The sequence below is a fragment of the Orycteropus afer genome, unplaced genomic scaffold (assembly GCF_000298275.1).
Source record: "Orycteropus afer afer isolate SDZICR_OR568_19922 unplaced genomic scaffold, OryAfe1.0 scaffold00145, whole genome shotgun sequence".
NCBI lineage: Eukaryota > Metazoa > Chordata > Mammalia > Tubulidentata > Orycteropodidae > Orycteropus > Orycteropus afer.
This window is the reverse complement of record NW_006921732.1, coordinates 6,800,448-6,818,903: the sequence shown is the minus strand read 5'-3', so window position 1 is coordinate 6,818,903 and position 18,456 is coordinate 6,800,448. Positions and strand designations below refer to the sequence as shown.

General features: G+C 42.0%; 1 protein-coding gene across 1 annotated transcript in view; it reads left to right on the top strand.

The window, feature by feature from the left end:
- YIPF1 (Yip1 domain family member 1) overlaps nt 1-15,998 on the top strand; it is a 30,180-nt gene extending 14,182 nt beyond the window's left edge. The window contains exons 5-8 of the mRNA XM_007945927.2: nt 5,848-5,964; nt 9,460-9,626; nt 9,990-10,172; nt 15,912-15,998. Coding sequence (XP_007944118.1) covers nt 5,848-5,964; nt 9,460-9,626; nt 9,990-10,172; nt 15,912-15,998 — 554 coding nt within the window. The remainder of the gene's footprint in view (nt 1-5,847; nt 5,965-9,459; nt 9,627-9,989; nt 10,173-15,911) is intronic.
- The last annotated feature ends 2,458 nt before the right edge of the window (nt 15,999-18,456 follow it).

Sequence of the window (18,456 nt, the reverse complement as noted above, 5' to 3'; positions counted from 1 at the left end):
GGGGTGTGCAACTCCAGTCTGTTTATCAAGTTACTTGAAAAGCTGCTAGTTTGGGGCCTAGAACAAGAGAGGGCTCTGCAACAGGTTCAGTCTGTCCTGAAAGCCACTCTGCCACTTGAGCCATATGATCCAGCTTGTGACCCTAGGAGTAAAATAGATGGGAAATTGTGCTTGAAGTGTCAGTGGCAGATAGAGATGCTGTTTGGAGTCTTTGATAGGCCTGTATTAGTGAATCACAGTGCAGCCCCTTAGGATTTTGTAGGAAAGCCCTGCCTCCTCTGCAGATAACCACTGCCCTTTAGAGAAGCAGCTTTTAGCTTGTTACTAGGCCATAGTGGAGACTAAATGCTTAACCGTGGGCTACCAAGTCACTCTGCAGACGGAGCTGCCCACGATGAACTGTGTGTTCTGTGACACACAGGATCATTAGTTGGATGTGCACAGCAGCAATCTTATCATTAAATAGAAGTGGTATATAGGAGCCTGGGCTCAAGCAGGACCAGATGGTACAAGTAAGTTACATGAAGAAGTGGCCCAAATGCCCATGGCCTCCACTCCTGTCACATTACCTTCCCTCTCCCAGTCTGCACCTATAGTCTCATAGGAGTTCCTTATAATCAGTTGACTGGAAGAGAACACTTATGCCTGGTTTACAGATGGTTCTGCATGATATTTAGGCACCACTCAAAAGTGGTGACCACACTGCAGCCCCTTTCTCATACCTGCTTAAAGGACAGTGGTGAAGGGAAATCCTCCCAATGGGTAGAACTTTGAGAAGTGCAGCTGGTTGTTCAGTTTGCTTGGAACGAGATATGACCAGATATATGATTGTATACTGATTCATGGGCAGTGGCGAGTGATTTGGCTGGGTGGTCAGGGACTTGGCAGTAACATGATTGGCAAATTGGTGACTAGGTGGTATGAGGAAAAGGTATGTGGATAGACCTCTCCATATGGGCAAAAGTGAAAATATTTGAGTCTCATGTACTCACCAAAGGGTGACCTTGGCAGAGGCGGATTTTAACAGTCAAGAGGATAGGATGACACATTCTGTGGAAACCAGTCATCCTCTTTCCCCAGCCACTCTTGTCATTGCCCAATGGGCTCATGAACAAAGTGGCCCTGGTCACAGAGATGAAGGTTATGCATGGACTCAGCAACATGGACTTCCACTCACCAAGGCCTATTTGGCTACAGCCACTGGTGAGTGCCCAGTCTGCCAGCAGCAGAGACCAATACTAAGTCCCTGATATGGCACCATTTCTTGGGGTGATCAGCCAGCTACCTGGTGGCAGGTTGATCACATGGGACCACTTTCATCATGGAAAGGGCAGTGTTTTGTTCTCACTGAGATAGATACTTACTCTGGATACAGATGTACCTTCCTTGCATGGAGTACTTCTGCCAAAACTATCATCCATGGACTTAATAATGCCTCATTCACTGGCATGGTATCCGACATAGCATTGCCTTAGATCGAGGGACTCAACAGCAAATGAAGTGTAGCAGTGGACCCATACTCATGGAATTCACTGGTCTTACCATGTTCCCCATCATTTTAAAGTTATTGGTTTGTAAAAACAATGGAATGGCCTTCTAAGGACATGGTGCCATCTAGGTGACTATCTTGCAGGCTTGGGACAGTGTTCTCTAGAAGGCTGTATATGCTCTAAACCAGTGTCCAGTGTATGGTGCTGTTTCTCCCATAATGAGAATTCATGGGTCCAGGAATCAGGCGTAAAAATGGAAGTGCTGCAATTCACTATTACCCTAGTGATCCACTTGCAAACTTTTTGCTTTCTGTCCCCAAGACCCTGTACTCTGTGTAAGTCTTAGTTTCAAAGGGAAGAATGCTTCCACGTGTAAACATAACACTGATTCCATGGGACTGAAAGTTAAGAATGCCACCAGCCACTTTGCACTCCTCAGACCTCTAAATCAACAGGCAAAGAAGGGAGTAACCATATTGGCTGGTGTGATTGATCCTGATTATCAAGGGGAAATTGGATTGATATACACAATGGAGGTAAAGAAGAGTATGTCTGGAATGCCCTTATACTGTTATGCCCTGTGATTAAAGTCAATGGAAAACTACAGCAACCCAATTCTGACATGATTACTAATGGCCCAGGCCCTTCAGGAAGGAAGAGTTGGGTCACTCCAGCAGGAAAGAACCATGACCAGCTGAAGTGCTTGCTGAGGGCAAAGGGAATATGGAATGGATGGTGGAAGAAAGTGGTTCTAAATACCAGCTATGAACACATGATCATTTGCAGAAATGAGGACTGTAATTGAAATAAGAATATTTCTTCATTGTTTTATTATATGTGTGCATATAGCAAATATTTTTATTTTCTTCCTTTAATTCAAGGAAATGGCTCACACAGTTGTACAGGATGGCAGGTCCCAAATATGTGGATTAGCTGTCAGGCTTGGAGGCTTCTCATACCTCACATGGTGGCAGGAGCTGGCAAACCCCAAAATCTGCAGGTCAGGGCAGCAGGCTATTGGCTTATGTCCCAGAGATCGAAGGTCAGATGATGATGAGTCAGATGCAGCATCCAGAGCAAGTGTGAGCCTTGCTAGAACATTGTATATATTGGATGCAGGCCACACCCCTGAAGAAACTCCCCTTGCAGCCGATTGGCTAATCACATCAGGTTGTATCATGGAAGTGATTACATTATGGAAGAACAGTCAGCCCAGTGTCTGCAAACCACTGAGAATTAAAACCTAAGTAAGTTGACACATGACATGAATATTCTTCCCCTTGTCAACTTGTCACCTAAACACATCTCCTTAAACTATACATCATCTCTAAATAAAAACAATTATAAAGTCACACTTGAGTCCAATGTGCTACAACTAACGTGTATAATGGAAAAGCACTAGTCCTGTTTACATCTTATATTTTGTAAGTAATGTGATAAGGAAAAAAAAAAAAAAAAAAAGTCACTGCTGTCAAGTTGATCCCAACTCATAGTGACCCCTCCTTGGGTTTGCAAGGCAGTATCTGTACAGAAGTAGATTGCCCAGTCATCCTTCCAAGGAATGGCTGGTGGGTTTGAACCAGCCTTCTTGTTAGCAGTCAAATGCTTTAGGCACTATGCCACCAGAGCTCCCGGTGTAGTATATGGTTATGTGAAATTGATCTCTGGCACTCAATGATACTTCCGGAGCATTCTGTCATTTACTTGCTTCTTTCTAATGCTTTTGATATGGTAAACTGCTTGATAATCTTTTGTTGTATTTAGGTGCCATCTAGTCAGCTCCAACTCATAGCAACCATACATAAAACAGAACAAAACACTGCGCGGTCCTGCACCAGTCTCACAATCCTTGCTATACCTATACACAGTTGTTGCAGCCACTATGTTGATCCATCTCCCTTCATTTTACCAAACATGATAGGGAATGGTCCCTTGGCATTATTTATTTTGTTGTGCTTTCAAATTTTCCAAAATCTTCTCTTAAATTATGTAAATACCTTGTTAATGACTGGTAGAGATCGGTGCATCTTTAAATTTATTTCTGAATCTTGGAGAGTGCAGTGTAGTAAGTTACTTAGTATGGCTTTTCTACCCATTAGTCATTGTAAACTCAGTGGTGGAATGAGCAACTGAGGAGCTCCTGATTGTAAATGTTATCCACGTGGAGTATTTCTGCTGGGCGTGGCACAATACAATGTTCTGGGAGGTTCCCACTCTCTCTCATGTGCTTAGAGTTCTGATGCTGTGATTGGCTAGTTTGACCACCCTGCCGGGCTCAAAAGGAGGCCTCCTAGAGGCAGAACGCTCTCTGACTGCTGGCTGAGGAAGACGTGCTGCCAAAACAGATACGCGCTCCTGAAAGAGACATGTGCTGCTGGGAAAGAGACACAAGAGACATGTATTGCTGAGTGAGACACCCACCAGTGAGACACCCACTGAGGGACCAGCACTGCTGGGAAAGAGACTGTGAGAGACTGGTGGCTGAGAGATGGTGGGCTGGGAGAGAGACTGAGCATTTTTCCTGAACTTGAATTGTAGTCTGTGGTGCTTCCCTAATAAACCACATAATATGTGAGCTCTGTGTAGCCACTGCTGCAAATTATCAAACCCAGGAGAGAGGTGGTGGTGCTCTGGGAAGAACAGTTGGTGAAAGGGCTGGAGGGAGGCAGCATGTCTGGCTCTGCAGTAGTAGGCCTTGGGTTACTGCTGGTAATCCTGTCTTCCTCTTGTGGGATTAGAAGAGGTCAGAACATGTGGCCTCCCTGCCATTTTTGCAGAGAGTTTGACTTGTTCAATGAAAATGCTGCAAGCATTGTTCCACATGACCAACCTAATATGTACTCCAGTGTTTGCATTTTGTTAGGAATATTTTCACCTTCCTTCCAAGGAGGCTGGTGGGTTTGAAGACTGGGCATTCTACTTCCATAGAGATACCACCTTGGAAAACCAAGGAGGGGTTGCTATGAATTGGGATTGACTTGACAGCAGGGAGTTGTTTTTTTTTTTTTTTTTTTCTTATCACATTGCTTATATAAGATGTAAACAGGGCTAGTGCTTTTTGATTGTACACATTAGGTGTAGCACACTTGGTGCAAGTTTGACTTTATAAGTATCTTTATTTAGAGATGATGTTTAAGGAGATGTGCTTAGGTGACAGGTTAACAAGTGGTAGACTGTTAATGTTATATGCCACATTATTTAGGTTATAATGCTCAGTGGTTTGCAGACACTGGGCTGACTGTTCTTCCATAATGTAATCACTTCCATGATACAACCTGATGTGATTAGCCAATCGGCTGCAAGGGGAATTTCTTCAGGGGTGTGGCCTGCATCCAATATATACAATGTTCTAGCAAGGCTCACACTTGCTCTGGATGCTGCATCTGACTCATCATCATCTGACCTTCATTCCTTGGGACATAAGCCAATGGCCTGCTGCCCTGACCTACAGAGTTTGGGGTTTGTCAGCTCCTGCCGCCATGTGAGGTATGAGAAGCCTCCAAGCCTGAGAACTGACCTACATATTTGGGACTTGCCAGTCTGTACAACTGTGTGAGCTATTTCCTTGAATTAAATCTCTCTCTATGTTTGTATATATGTATATATATTATGTGTGTGTGTATTTCAGGAGCTCTGGTAGCATAGTGCCTAAGGCACTTGACTGGTAACCAGAAGGCTGGTGGTTCAAATCCACCAGTCACTCCTCGAAAGGAAGGTTGGGCAATCTACTTTCGTAGTGATACCACCTCGGAAACCCAAGGAGGGGTCATTATGAGTCGGGTCTGACTTGATGGCACATAACAACAACAACATATATATTTCACTGGTTTTTATTCTCTAGAGAACCCAGCCTAAGAGGTGTACACATACAGCCATGGTAAACTGGTAGATTAAACTAATTCTGTCTGAAAATGTTCTGTTTGCCCCAGTCTTCATTTATTCAGCAAAAGAACTCTCTGATTTCAGAGGATTTTTTTGGCATTAACTTTTGGCACTTAGATAAGGGAAGTAATCTTTACTTCCTATATCCTAATGATGAAAGATTAACCAAAATGTCCATGAATTTTTGATGATTTTCCAATAAAAGAAGCTGTAAACAAATCAGTATCTTTATTCACCTAATTGTGAAAAGTATTTTGGTCTTTGCATTTCAATCCCCCCAGTCTTTAAGGCAGCTAATTACTGAATTGTGCTTTGATCTTTAAAGATAAAACTCCCATTAAATGATTGTGGATTGTAAAATTCATTTTCTTTTGCTTGCATGAATAGGGTGAGGGAGATAAGAAATTATTCTGTTAAGAGTCTAAAAACTGGAGTTTTATTTTCTCGTCTCTGAATTTTCTGGTTTCCTTTGCAGGCCCCTTTTGGATATGTGCCACACTGGTCTTTGCCATAGCAATTAGTGGGAATCTTTCCAACTTCTTAATCCATCTGGGAGAGAAGACTTACCATTATGTGCCCGAATTCCGAAAAGGTTGGTGAATAGCTTGACTCATTTGGAATGCTGTCAGTTTATTACCATGAGTTTCTTATTTTCCTGTGAGTTCTTGGTCCCTTCTCTGAGTGCTGTGCCCCTACTTTCTGTGTTTAAGGTTTCAAACATTCCTACTGTTGCACAGTTTACCACCCACCAGTATAAATCTACGTACTCTTTTGGAAAGCTGCAAGGAAAAGCCCAGTAAAACCAAACCCAAACCCAATGCCATCAGTTGATTCCAACTCATAGTGACCCTATAGGACAGCATAAAACTGCCCTATAGGGTTTCCAAGGCTAAATCTTTATGAAAACAGACCGCTTCATCTTTTTACCACGGAACAGCTGGTGGGTTCGAACCACTGACATTTTTGTTAGTAGCTGAATGCTTTAACCACTGTGCCACCAGAGGTCCTTGAAATTTATCCTAAGAAAAATGTACAAAGTAAGTAGAAAGCAGTCTACATGAAGGTCTTCATGTAGCATTATTTGCATTATCCAAATGTTAGAAAGAGTAGAAGCATATTTGTTGTGATGGCTCACTAGCTAGTTTAGTCTGTATTTACTAATTAATTATGAAGCATCTAGAGCAGCATTGAAAACTGATTATCCAAAATTATGCCTATGGTATGTAACACCTTTGTAAAGGGGAGTCTGCAGGTGACCAAGATCTGGAAGGGAGAAGGCAGAAATGAGTGCATCCTAGAGATGGACATGTGGATGACATGCTTTTTAAAACTTCCTTTCTTGTATCAGTATTGGGTAGTTAAAAAACAGCTTTAAGTAACTCACAGATATCAACCTTTCCAAAATGAGCAAGTTTGACTTTGTAGGAGACTGACCTTTTGTGCCACTTTCTCTGGTCTCTCCCTCAGTCCTCCCCTGTTAGGAGGTCATATAGCAGACTGGATAAGATGAGCTGCAGAACCAGACCACTGGCTTCAGATTCCAGCTCCATTACTTTAGCTTCAACTTTGGGCAAGTTCTGTAATCTCTCTCAGCCTCAATTTCCTCATCAGTGAAATGAGAGTAATAATAAACCTATATTATAGGGCTATTTTAAGAATAAAAAGTTGACACATGTAAAGGATACCATGTACAAAGAAGATTGCAATAAATACTAAGTATTGCTATTTATATATATATATATATATACACACACACACATATGCATATGTACATATGTATGTATGTATTTATGTGTATGTGTATGTATAAATAAATAAATGTCTTTCCTTCTTTTCCTTTCTTCTTTCCTTCCATGGCCACTTTTCTTTCTCTTCTCTCATCTGTTACAAAGTCAGGCCAAGTTTAGGAGTCAGACCTGGATTTAGTCCCAACTCCACTCATCAAATGAGCTTTGGCTTGAGTTTAGCTCAATAAATGTTACCATGGAATATAGACCCTGCCTTTAGGTAGCTTATTGGTTAAGTCGGGGAAGATGGGAAAATGAGTATTATCATAAATAATATGTGTTTATATCAGAGGTATGTATAGGTACAGTGATGCAGAAGGAGTGACTCATCCTGCCTGGGGGTCTGGGAGCTCAGACCATAGCTGTTCTCTTGGTTGGACATTTCACCATCAGGGAGTGATGAGATGTATGTACCAGTAAGATAGTCATTGGCCTTCTCAATAAACATGTTTCTGTTTTATGTAAAGAGAATGAGTCAGATCTCGGGTCAGATCCTGCTTCTACCACTTACTAATTATGTGACCTTGACCAAACCACTTAACTTCTGTGATCCTATTTTGTCAGCTCTAAAATGGAGTTACAGATTATATGAACAATATGTCTGTCTATATATTAATAAACAACATAATAAACTAATTTTTGGTTGAGCATGTATTACTTACCAATCACTGTTCTAAGTATACCTGTTTTCACTCATTTAATTCTCATAATCTTACAAGGTAGTATACCATGATTCCCATTTTACAGATAAAGGAACTGAGAGAGGAAGGTTAAGTAACTCACCACCTGGCTTGCATAGCTAGTAAGTAGCAAGCTAGGATGTGAGCTCACAGAGTCTGGGTGCAGAGTCTGTGCTCTTGACTGCTGTACTTCTTTGCCTCTCAATAAAGCTCTCAGTGTGATACCTGGCTCCTAATAGCCACAGCAGTAAGTTCCTTCCCCTTCTCTTAGTTCTTTAAGAAAAAGGCAATATGTCAGCAAAATTACATTTGGCTAAATGAGGAATTCCCAGTGTGTGAAAACTGTTCTGGGAACCAAAACTGTTGGACAATCACGCATCTTGACCACAGTCTGACTGTAATTGCTTGATGTGCCTTTGTTCTTGCCAAGAGCATTAAGTGAATTACCTGCAGATTTTCACGTGAGAAGAGGCTGGTGTTGTGGGCTTAGCCATGCTTTATGATCCTCCACTCCAGAAAAGGAAAAACAAATCCTCTAGGGCATGCTGCTACTGGAGGAGCAGGAGGGAGGGACAGTGATATACTGAACATCGCTGCTCTGAGGAGCCGCTAAGTAGCATTTCTACTACAGAGACAGAATTATTTAAGGAAGAAAGTGAAACTGGAGAATATATCCAGCAATTCATCGATAAGCTGGAACTTCCTATTTCAGAGACAGGAGGAACTCTAAATAGCATGCAGAGCAAGTTAATGTGTACCCAGGGCATTTTAATAAATTTGCTAAAGAAATCAGTGTCAGCTCTTGTTATACTAGGAAAGAGGATATGTTCTTCCAAGGGGATAGTTGGCTTTTATTTGATTGAAATGCTCAGTATATTTAAACACTTGTGGTGTGGCCCTCTGAAGCAGTTCAGTTACATGATTCTATTGTTTAGTAGTATCAGTTGTTATTGACTGCTAACCAGAAGGCTGGTGGTTCAAACCCATCAGCCACTCCTTAGAAGGAAGATTGGGCAATCTACTTCCATAGAGATACCACCTTGGAAACCCAAGGAAGGGTCTCTTGAGTCAAATCGACTTGACGACAGTGAGGGTTTTTTTAATTAAAAGAACTACAAAAACCATTTGAGAGGGTACTGGTCATCACCACAAGGACAAATACTAAAGATTCCTTAATTCAGCAAACATTTCTAGAGTACCTACTAGGCATCAGGTACAGTGCCTGGCTCAGGGACTATGAAGACCTGTGAGACCCGATCCAGATATTCAAGGATCCTGTGGTCCAAGGAAGCAGATACATATGTTAGGAAATAGTATAGTAAGATTTTGGCAAAAGCAGCAGCAGCCTTTGTGGTGAATTGCTAAGCTCTCAGCTGTTAATTGAAAAGTTAGCAGTTCAAACCCAGTCAGTGGTTACGCAGGAGAAAAGACCTGGTGATCGCGCCCATAAAGATTATAGCCTCGGAAACTCTGTGAAGCAGTTCTTTGTCCAGTAGGGTCGCTATGAGTTGGAATCAACTCTATAGCAAGCAACAGCAACCACAACAAGGTATTAGCATTGTTGTAGTAGTATATTAAAGGCATGATGGAGATTAAAACTTGTCTTCCTCTCATCCTCAGTGTCCATAGCAGCTACAGTCATCTATGCCTATGCCTGGCTGGTTCCTCTCGCACTCTGGGGTTTTCTCATGTGGAGAAACAGCAAAGTTATGAATATCGTTTCCTATTCATTTTTGGAAATTGTGTGTGTCTATGGATATTCACTCTTCATTTATATCCCCACGGCAGTAAGTACCATCACTTACGGAGCAGATTCTGAGTGATGCCCTGTTCTTGGTTGAAAATTCAGCAACCATAATTATTTCCACCCTAAGAGCTAACGCTCATGTGATTCTGAAAAATATCCTTTGACTTTAGAAGTTGAACATGGATGGGGTTGGGAAGCCAAGTGCCTTCACTTGGATCTCGAGCTCTTCGTTATGAAAACATTTACCTCAGTCTGCAGGCTGGTGGTATTTCTCCAGGATGGTGGTGGGGCCCAGCTGCTGATTGGCTCAGGGGCCATTATAAACATATGTGCCTGGAATGAACAAATGTCTCTGAAATGCATCCAAAAAACTCTTCCCTCCCCTCTGTTTCTCTTCTTTCAGATACTGTGGATTATCCCCCAGAAAGCTGTTCGTTGGATTCTAGTCATGATTGCCTTGGGCATCTCAGGATCTGTGTTGGCAATGACATTTTGGCCAGCTGTTCGTGAAGATAACCGACGCATTGCACTGGCCACCATTGTGACAATTGTGTTGCTACATATGCTTCTTTCTGTGGGCTGTTTGGTATGATCTCGTTCCTCTGTTCTTTTGGTGGGCTTTCTATGCAGATACTGAAAGACCTCAAACTGTTAGACATGATTGTTCTGTTAAGATGGCTCCATGCAAAAATCATTTTAAATAGACTCTCCTGGCTGGGTAGGAAGTGGTCAAGTTAGGAGAATTTCATTATGATACCTGGCTTTACCTAATTTCTGAATTTGGTTAAGATTTGGTATCTAGCCAGAGGGAAGTATGGGTGGATAAGGGTATATACATGGGCTTAGGGGCAGGAATGTGGGGAGTCTTACCTTGGATGCCTTTGCTGGTTTTCTGTACATGCCTACAAAGATTTTAGAAATTTAAAGTTTCAATTGAGAATTAAGTCAAATGTAGGAAAATGGAGTTATAATAAAGGTAAACAACATTTCAAGCAATTTTTAATTTTATGTTGTTAGGTGTCTTCTTAGGCAGAGAGAGCATAGGTCTTTTGAATCAGACACACCAGCCGTGTCACTCACCAACTGTGTGAGCTTGGGCGTGTTGCCTAACTTCTCTGAATCTTAAAATTTTAGTCTGTAACATGGGTATAATATTTTCTGCAACATAGGATTGTTCCCTTTCCTTTGATCTCGAGAAACATGGTTTTACATCTTCTGTATGCAATGTACACAAAAATTATGGTCCATGGCCTTAGCAACTTTTGAAAAAAATGGAGTCCAAAAATTTTAAGGTCACTGATGAAAAGACATGCCATGGGAAGATGTTTTGAAGAACCTAGAACATGCCTCCATAGCATGTGTCCAGACCTTTGCTTAAGTTTTGCAGTTGTGGGAGTAGATGTTTCTTTGATACCATAGGATCTTGGATATTTTTGCATGGAAAGCCATGTCTCATTAGTAAGATCCCTAAATTTTACCATTAAGCAAGCCTCATACAAAGTACAGGGTTCTGAAATGCAGACCTGCTTTGTGTGCATTTCAGGTGTGCCTTAGCATTAAGCTCTTAAGACAGAATTGTTGGGTTTACTCCTGGCAGAGTAACACTATCAATTTCTGGCACTTAGAATCTCTGGGTTAATCCTTTGAAATATTGCTGTGACCCCTGTGTCTGCTGAAGAAGAATGTCCTTTCCATTGCAACTAACTGCATCTCACTGGCATCTTCCCCCTTCTCTTCTGAATGTTTTTCTTGTACCTGGCTGAGGAATTGATGAAGGGAAGGAGGCAGGAGAAAAGCCTCTGTTTAGTTCTGTGAGGGATAGAGAGGAGCAGAGCAGATTGGACGATGGAGCAGGAAGTGTTTTCTTCATTATTACTAGAAGCCCATTTCAGTGGTTGGAGGAGGCCTGGTTAACCACGTGGCTGCTAATGAAAAAAGTCACTGGTTCAAACCCACCAGTGGCTCCATGGGAGGAAGATGTGGTAGTCTGCTTTCATAAATATGTACAGCCTTGGAAAATGTATGGAGCAGCTCTACTCTGTCCAATAGTGTTACTGTGAGTCGGAATAGACTACATGGCGATGAGTTTGATTTGGTATTTCAGTGATACTTGTGACAGGATCTTTTACTTCCCATGCCTGTTACTTCCTTTTGGGGCAAATGGCACTGCAGATACTTGCTCATCTTGCTGCTCAGGAACTTTGTACAAGAGAGCATTACAATGAAGTAGAAAGAGTGCTGGACCGGGAACTTTTAGCATTGTGAGCTTAGGTAAGTGACATAACTCTCAGAACCTTGGTTTCTTCAGTTATCACAGAGATTCATGTTGTCATGGGCTTTTGTGAAAGCTGGCAATTTGGCTGTGAGGAGTTCTTTACGTGTAAAGAAATTATTTAATGAGCCCCATGTAATCAGAGGCTCCCAGGGCTAGTCTGTTGTTTATTTCTCTTTAGGCCCCAGTAAGAGCTGTCCGAGGTCACACAGCTATTAAGTGGACTAAAACTCAACCCTCCCACTTTAAAGACAGTACCCTTTCCATTGTAACTGTCTCTCACTGGCATCTTGCTATATCCTGAATTTTTTGCCCATTATATATCGTAGAAGCAGGAATAAAGAAATCAGACATAATGTGTTGGGAAATCTACTGCAAAAGACCTCTTTAAAGTGTTAAAAGAGCAAAGATGTCACTTTGAAGACTAAGGTGACCTGACTCAAACCATGGTTTTTTCAGTTGCCTCAGATGCATGCAAAAGCTGGACAGTGAATAAGAAAGACTGAGGAATTGATGCATTTGAATTATGGTGTTGGTGAAGAATGCTGAATATATCATGGACTGCCAGAAGAACAAACAAGTTGGTCTTGGATAAAGTATAGCCATAATGCTCCTTAGAAGCAAGGATGGCAAGACTTCGCCATTTGTACTTTGGTCATACTGTCAGGAGTGCCCAGTCCCTGGAGAAGGATATTGTACTTGGTAGAGTAGAGGGTCAGTGAAAAAGAGGAAGACCTTCAATGAGATGGATAGACACAGTGGCTGCAACAGTGGGCTCGAGCATAGCCACGATTGTGAGGCTGGTGCAGGGCCAGGCAGTGTTTTGTTGTGTTGAACATGAGGCCAACTTAATGACATCTAACAACAACATACCTGAGTGAGAAGTCAGTGGACAGAAGAAGGCAGGAGAAAAGGCATTACCTTGTTCAGCTTTGTAATGGAATCAGAATGGGGCAGATTGGACAGTGGAGCACTGAGATAATTGCATAGTGGAGAGCACCTACTATGTGTCAGTTACTTCTTGAAAGGGAAGGCACAGTTTTCTCCTCTAGCAAGAGAACCAGCCAGTGGTCACATATTTAGCCAGGGGCCTACCATACCTGGGCTTTGTTCTTCACACTGGAGATTGCCTCTTTTGGAGGAGATGGGCAGTGCAAGAGCATTGAACCAGAAGTTGGAAGGATTGGGTTCTAGTCCCAGTCCCACAACTTCCTGCTTTGGTTCTCTCCCTTCTCTGCCTCTTCACTTAGAAAAAAGAGCTGATCGTGTGGTAGTAACATCTTTACCATTGTAGTAAGGATTGAATGTTATCAATTTCAAGATAAAAAATATGACAAACCGTACAAATGGGAGACGTCATTATTATTAGAAGAGCAGAGAGAGGAATTGGCAGGGGAGTTATTTGAGCTGAAGGACACCGGCTGAACCAGACAGCTTGGCTTTCTCACTCTCCCCTGGGAAACATGGGTTAGTGTTTTTGCCTTAGTGCAGTGAAGCATGTGACAGCCCCACAGCTGCTGAGGGCCCCTCGACACTTGTAAACAGTCTCTAAGTTTATTCTAGAATATTCTTGGAAGGATGACAAGGAAGCTAGAGTGTGGGTCCTTGGCCCATATGTTTGGAGATGTATATAAGCCTATGTTTTGAGGTGGTTATTACTACGTTTGAGGGTTTTGAGCCCTGACTTTCTGCCAGGTGACACTCCTACCCCAGCTCCTATAGAGCCTGGTCCTCAAGGCCTCCACAGTGCCTGTGTTATGTTGTTAATTGCCATGGAATCATCCCACAACTCATGGCGACCCATGTATTACAGTGTAGACTTGCTCCATACTGTTTTCTTGGCTGTAGTTATGGAAGCAAATCAGCAGGTGTTTCTTCTGTGGAGCTGCTGGTTTGAGCTACTGATCAGATTAGTAGCTGATTGCAAACTGCTTTCACCACCCTGCTCCCTCCATTCAACCAACCCAGCCCACTGCCATCAAGTTGATTCCAGCACATAGCAACCCTGTAGGACAGAGTAGAACTGCCCCAAAGGGTTTCTAAAGTTGTAAATCTTTACAGAAGCAGACTGCCTCATCTTTCTCCCACAGAGCAGCTGGTGGGTTCAAACCACCAACCTTTTAGTTAGCAGCCTGAGACTTTAAGCACTATACCACCAGAGCTCCTAGCTCCCTCCACAGTAGGGGCCAAAATGCAGGCTGTGTTGGAGAATAGAAGAGTGCAGAGTCTAGAGCTAGACACAGCTTCATCCAAATCATAGCTATGACATGTATTAGTTGTGTAGCCTTGGGTAAATCTCTATTTCTTTGAACGTTAGCTTTCTCATCTTTAAAATGAAGATAAATTACCTGTTAAAGGGTTATGGAACAGATTAATGATGAGGTGTATGCCCAGCATACAATAGGCACTCACTCCTCAAATGATAGCTGTGATTGTTATTAAGTATTTTTGGAATTAATGAATCATAGAATTATAGATTGTTCGAGGAAAGGTCCTTGGAGATCATCTTTTCCAATTCTTTCATTTTACAGAGACGTGAACAGAGGCCCATGGGGGTGGAGTGATTTGCCCAAAGTTACAGTGAATGTATTACAGAGCTAGATTTAGAAGCTGGGCCTCCTGGCTCAGTCAGCCCAATGAAGGTTTCCTCTGGTAGCCTGGGAGAAAAGCATAGTTCCTGCTCATGGGGCTTTGTGGCTCAGGGCACCTGCAAGTAAGTGGAGGGCTGGCACTGACAGTATGGATCCTGGAGCCCCCTTAAGTTAGAACTGTTCTTTCCCTGTTCCAGAAAACAGCTGCAAAAAGGGGCCCTGGGAGCAGATCTTTTAAAAGTGATAGAGTTCCTTGGGGAATGTGGCAGGTTAGACAGTTTGCCAAAGAAGGCATCACCTGGAAACTTTTTTGCAAAGACTTGTGTCTGATAGGGAATATATTGGGGAAAGCTCCCTCGTGTTGTGTTGGTGCCCCCTTCTGGCTAACAGAAAGCAGAGCTGGTGAAATGATTCTTGACTTGGTGGCTTTTTTTGTCTTACTGTCTTAAGGCACTGACTCCAAGGGGGAAGCATGAGTGTGCAATGGTCCTTGATGTATTGACAGATTCACCTTTCTTGTGAGCAACTAATATACGAAGCTAGTGAGATAGGCATTTTCCTAGGCTAATGTTAGCATTCTCAGACCTTGGTAGAAAGGTTCTTCCTAATGTCTTTGACTATTAAATTGTAGATGGTAAGTGGAAGGACTTATCAAACCTTTCACTTGCCAGCTGAAGAGTTATGAAGTAAGGCATGCCTAGTGCCCTCTTTTAAAGGTCTGCAGAGAGCCAACTGGTTTAGCAGCAACCTGTCATAGTTCGTATCATTAAATATTGATGATTTATATATTGTGCCGTGACCTGTGGGAGGTGCTGGTGACACAGACATGAAGAGAGACATGATCCGTGTCTTAGAGGAATGATTGTATAATGTAGTGATTAAGAGCTTGACAAGGAGCTCTGGTGGCAAAATGGTTAAGTGCTCAGCTGCTAACTGAAAGATTGATGGTTTGTACCCACCCAGTGGCTCTGCAGGAGAAATACATACTGATCTTCTCTGATAAAGATTATAGCCTAGAAAACCCTATGGGGCAGTTCTGCTCTGTCAAATAAGGTCACTATGAGTTAGAGTCAACTCTGTGATACCTAACAATAACAACAACAACAAGAGCTTGAGCTTTGGAGTCAGACAGACCTAGCTTTGCGTCCAGGTCCCTTCCTTCATTAGCCATGTACACCCAGTCAAAGGATGGTCTCTCTGATCCTCAGTTTCTTCATTTGTCAAATGGGGATAATAACATCTGCCTCACAGGGTTGTTAAGAGGATTCAGTCAGATAATGTAAATGTGACTAAGTTTAAAAAGGCACTCAGAGTCAAGTAAGAAAAACAGACAATTGTAATTCAGTGTAGTAACAAATAGTGTGGAGGGAAAAGGAGGGGCCACAAAAGCCCAATACTATTGGCGTGGAGTATAGCTGGGGCATTGTTTCTTAACTTCTGTCTTTGTTCTCTTTTATTCCAGGCATACTTTTTTGATGCACCAGAGATGGACCATCTCCCAACTATGGCTACTCCAAACCAAACAGTTGCAGCAGCCAAGTCTAGCTAAAGAAGAAAGTAAGAGATTTATGTTTTTTATCTCTTGCTGTCCAGTATAGTAAAAAATGGACAGGTGCATCAATTCTATTACTATCAGCATCCAAACCCTTTTATTTTTCTGCACAATTGACTATGGTATATGAGCATATACATGGTTATGTCTGTCTTGTTGAAGATTTCAATTTTGAAATCCACATACTATTGGCTTTATAGAGTTGGGAAGCATGAGTTTAGATTCTTCTGTAAGAAGTCTTGCCTTTTGGTCCCAGTCTCCCCTCTCCTCTCTTTCTTTTACGTTTTCTAACAGCACAGTACAGTCTGGGTGGTTTTTTCCAGTTTCTCTGAAACTTCTCAAGCTGACCTCAGAACCTGAGTGTGACCTCACTTGAATTACTCCTAGGATTCTTCAGCACTTACAACTTTTTATGCCTAGTTTGTTTTTAAGGGCTCTTTGTTGTTGAGAATATACACAGCAAAATATACACCAGTGCATACAGCATGTACAATTCAGTGACATTTGATTACATTCTTTGATTTGTGCAAGCATTTTTCACCCTCCTTTTCTGAGTTGTTCTCCCTCATTAACAGAAACTCACTGCCCCCTTCTTTTCCTATCTAATCTTTTGAGTTGTTACTTTGATTCCATATAGATACTTCTGAAGAGCACAATGCTCAAGGCAGACATTCTTTACTGGTTAAGCTGAACTATTGTTTGGTTTTAAGAAGACTTCAGGGGCTACTTTTGGTTTAAGGTTTAAAAATTATCTCAGTGTAAGAATTTGAGGAGTTCATCCGCCCTCCATTTCTCCAAAAAGCCTGGAGTCCATTAGAATTTGAAATTCTGTTTTCTATTTTCTTTTTTTGATCAGTATTCTTCTATGGAATTTTTGATTAAAATGTTCAGTAATAGTAGTTGTGCACCATCCAGGTCTTCTGGTCTCATGGCAAAGGAGGCATTTGTTCATGGAGGCAGTTAGCCACACATTCCATATCTTCTCCCTGTTCCGGACCTTACTTCTTCGTCTGTTGCTTCAGGTGAACAGAGGCCAATTGTTGTGATTTGGATGGCCGCTTACAAGCTTTGAGGTCTCAGGTACTACCCAACAAACTAGGAGGTAGAACAAAAACACTAAACACATTATTAGGCAATTAACTGGATGTCCTATGAAACCATGACCCTAAAACCTCCAAACCAAGGAAACAAATCCCATGAGGTTTCTGGTTGTATGTGAGCAGCCTCAGCACCAATTCTTGTTTTTTTTTGTTGTTGTTGTTCTGTTTGGTCATTGTTGTAAATACATTTATCATACAACTTTCACCAGTTTAATTTTTACAGGTGTGCAACTTAGTGACAGTAGTTACAATAATTGGCTGTGCGACCCTACCTTAATTAATGTAATTTTTCCATCACTGTTAACCCCTTTACCCTCTTTCTCCTTACCCTGTTGTTGTTGTTGTGTGCCATCGAGTTGACCCCGACTCATAGCGGACCCCTCCTTGGGTTGCTGAGGCACTATGGCACTATCACTATGGAAGTAGATTGCCCAACCTTCCTTCCGTGGAGTGGCTGGTGGATTTGAACCACTAGCCTTCTGGTTAGCAGTCAATTGTCTTAGGCACTATGCTACCAGAGCTCCTTCCCTGGTAACCACTAATAAAGTTTGGTGTCTGTGCATTTGCTGTTTTTTTTTTTTTTTGTCTTTTTATGTATACAAATATTTGTCCTTTTGTGATTGGCATATTTCATTCAGCATAATTTTTTTCAAGTTCCATCCATACCGTGGCATGTACCAGTGCTTCACTTCTCCTACTGGCTGAGTAGTATTCCACTGTATGTATGTAGGAGACTTTGTTTATCCATTCATCTGTTGATAGGCATTTAGGTTGTTTCCACCTTTTAGCTATTGTTAAAATTGCTGCTATGAACATTGGTATACAACAAGTCTCTTTTTTTCAAGTCTTTTGGGTATATATATATAGGAGTAGAATTGCTAGGTCATATGGTAGTTTTATTTTTAGCTTTTTAAGGAGAAGCCACATTGTTTTCCACAACAGCTATGCCATTTTGTGTTCCTACAGGCAATGATAAGGGTTTTAGTTCCCCCACATCCTCACCAACATTTGTTATTTTCTATTATCTTAGGCATCCTGTTGTTGTTGTTGTTGTTGTTAGATGCTGTTGAGTTGTCTCCGACAATGGCGACCCTGTGTACAGCAGAACGAAACACTGTCCAGTCCTGTGCCAGCCCCATGATCCTTGCTATACCTGAGCCCGTCGTTGTAGCCACTGTTTCAATCCATCTCGTTGATGGCCTTCCCCTTTTTTTTGACCCTCCATTTTGGCAAGTATGATATCCTTCTCTAGGGAATGGTCCCTTCTGACAACATGACCAAAGTAGGTGAGATGAAGTCTGGCCATTCTCACTTCCAAGGAGCATTCCAGCTGCACTTCTTCTAGGATAGATTTG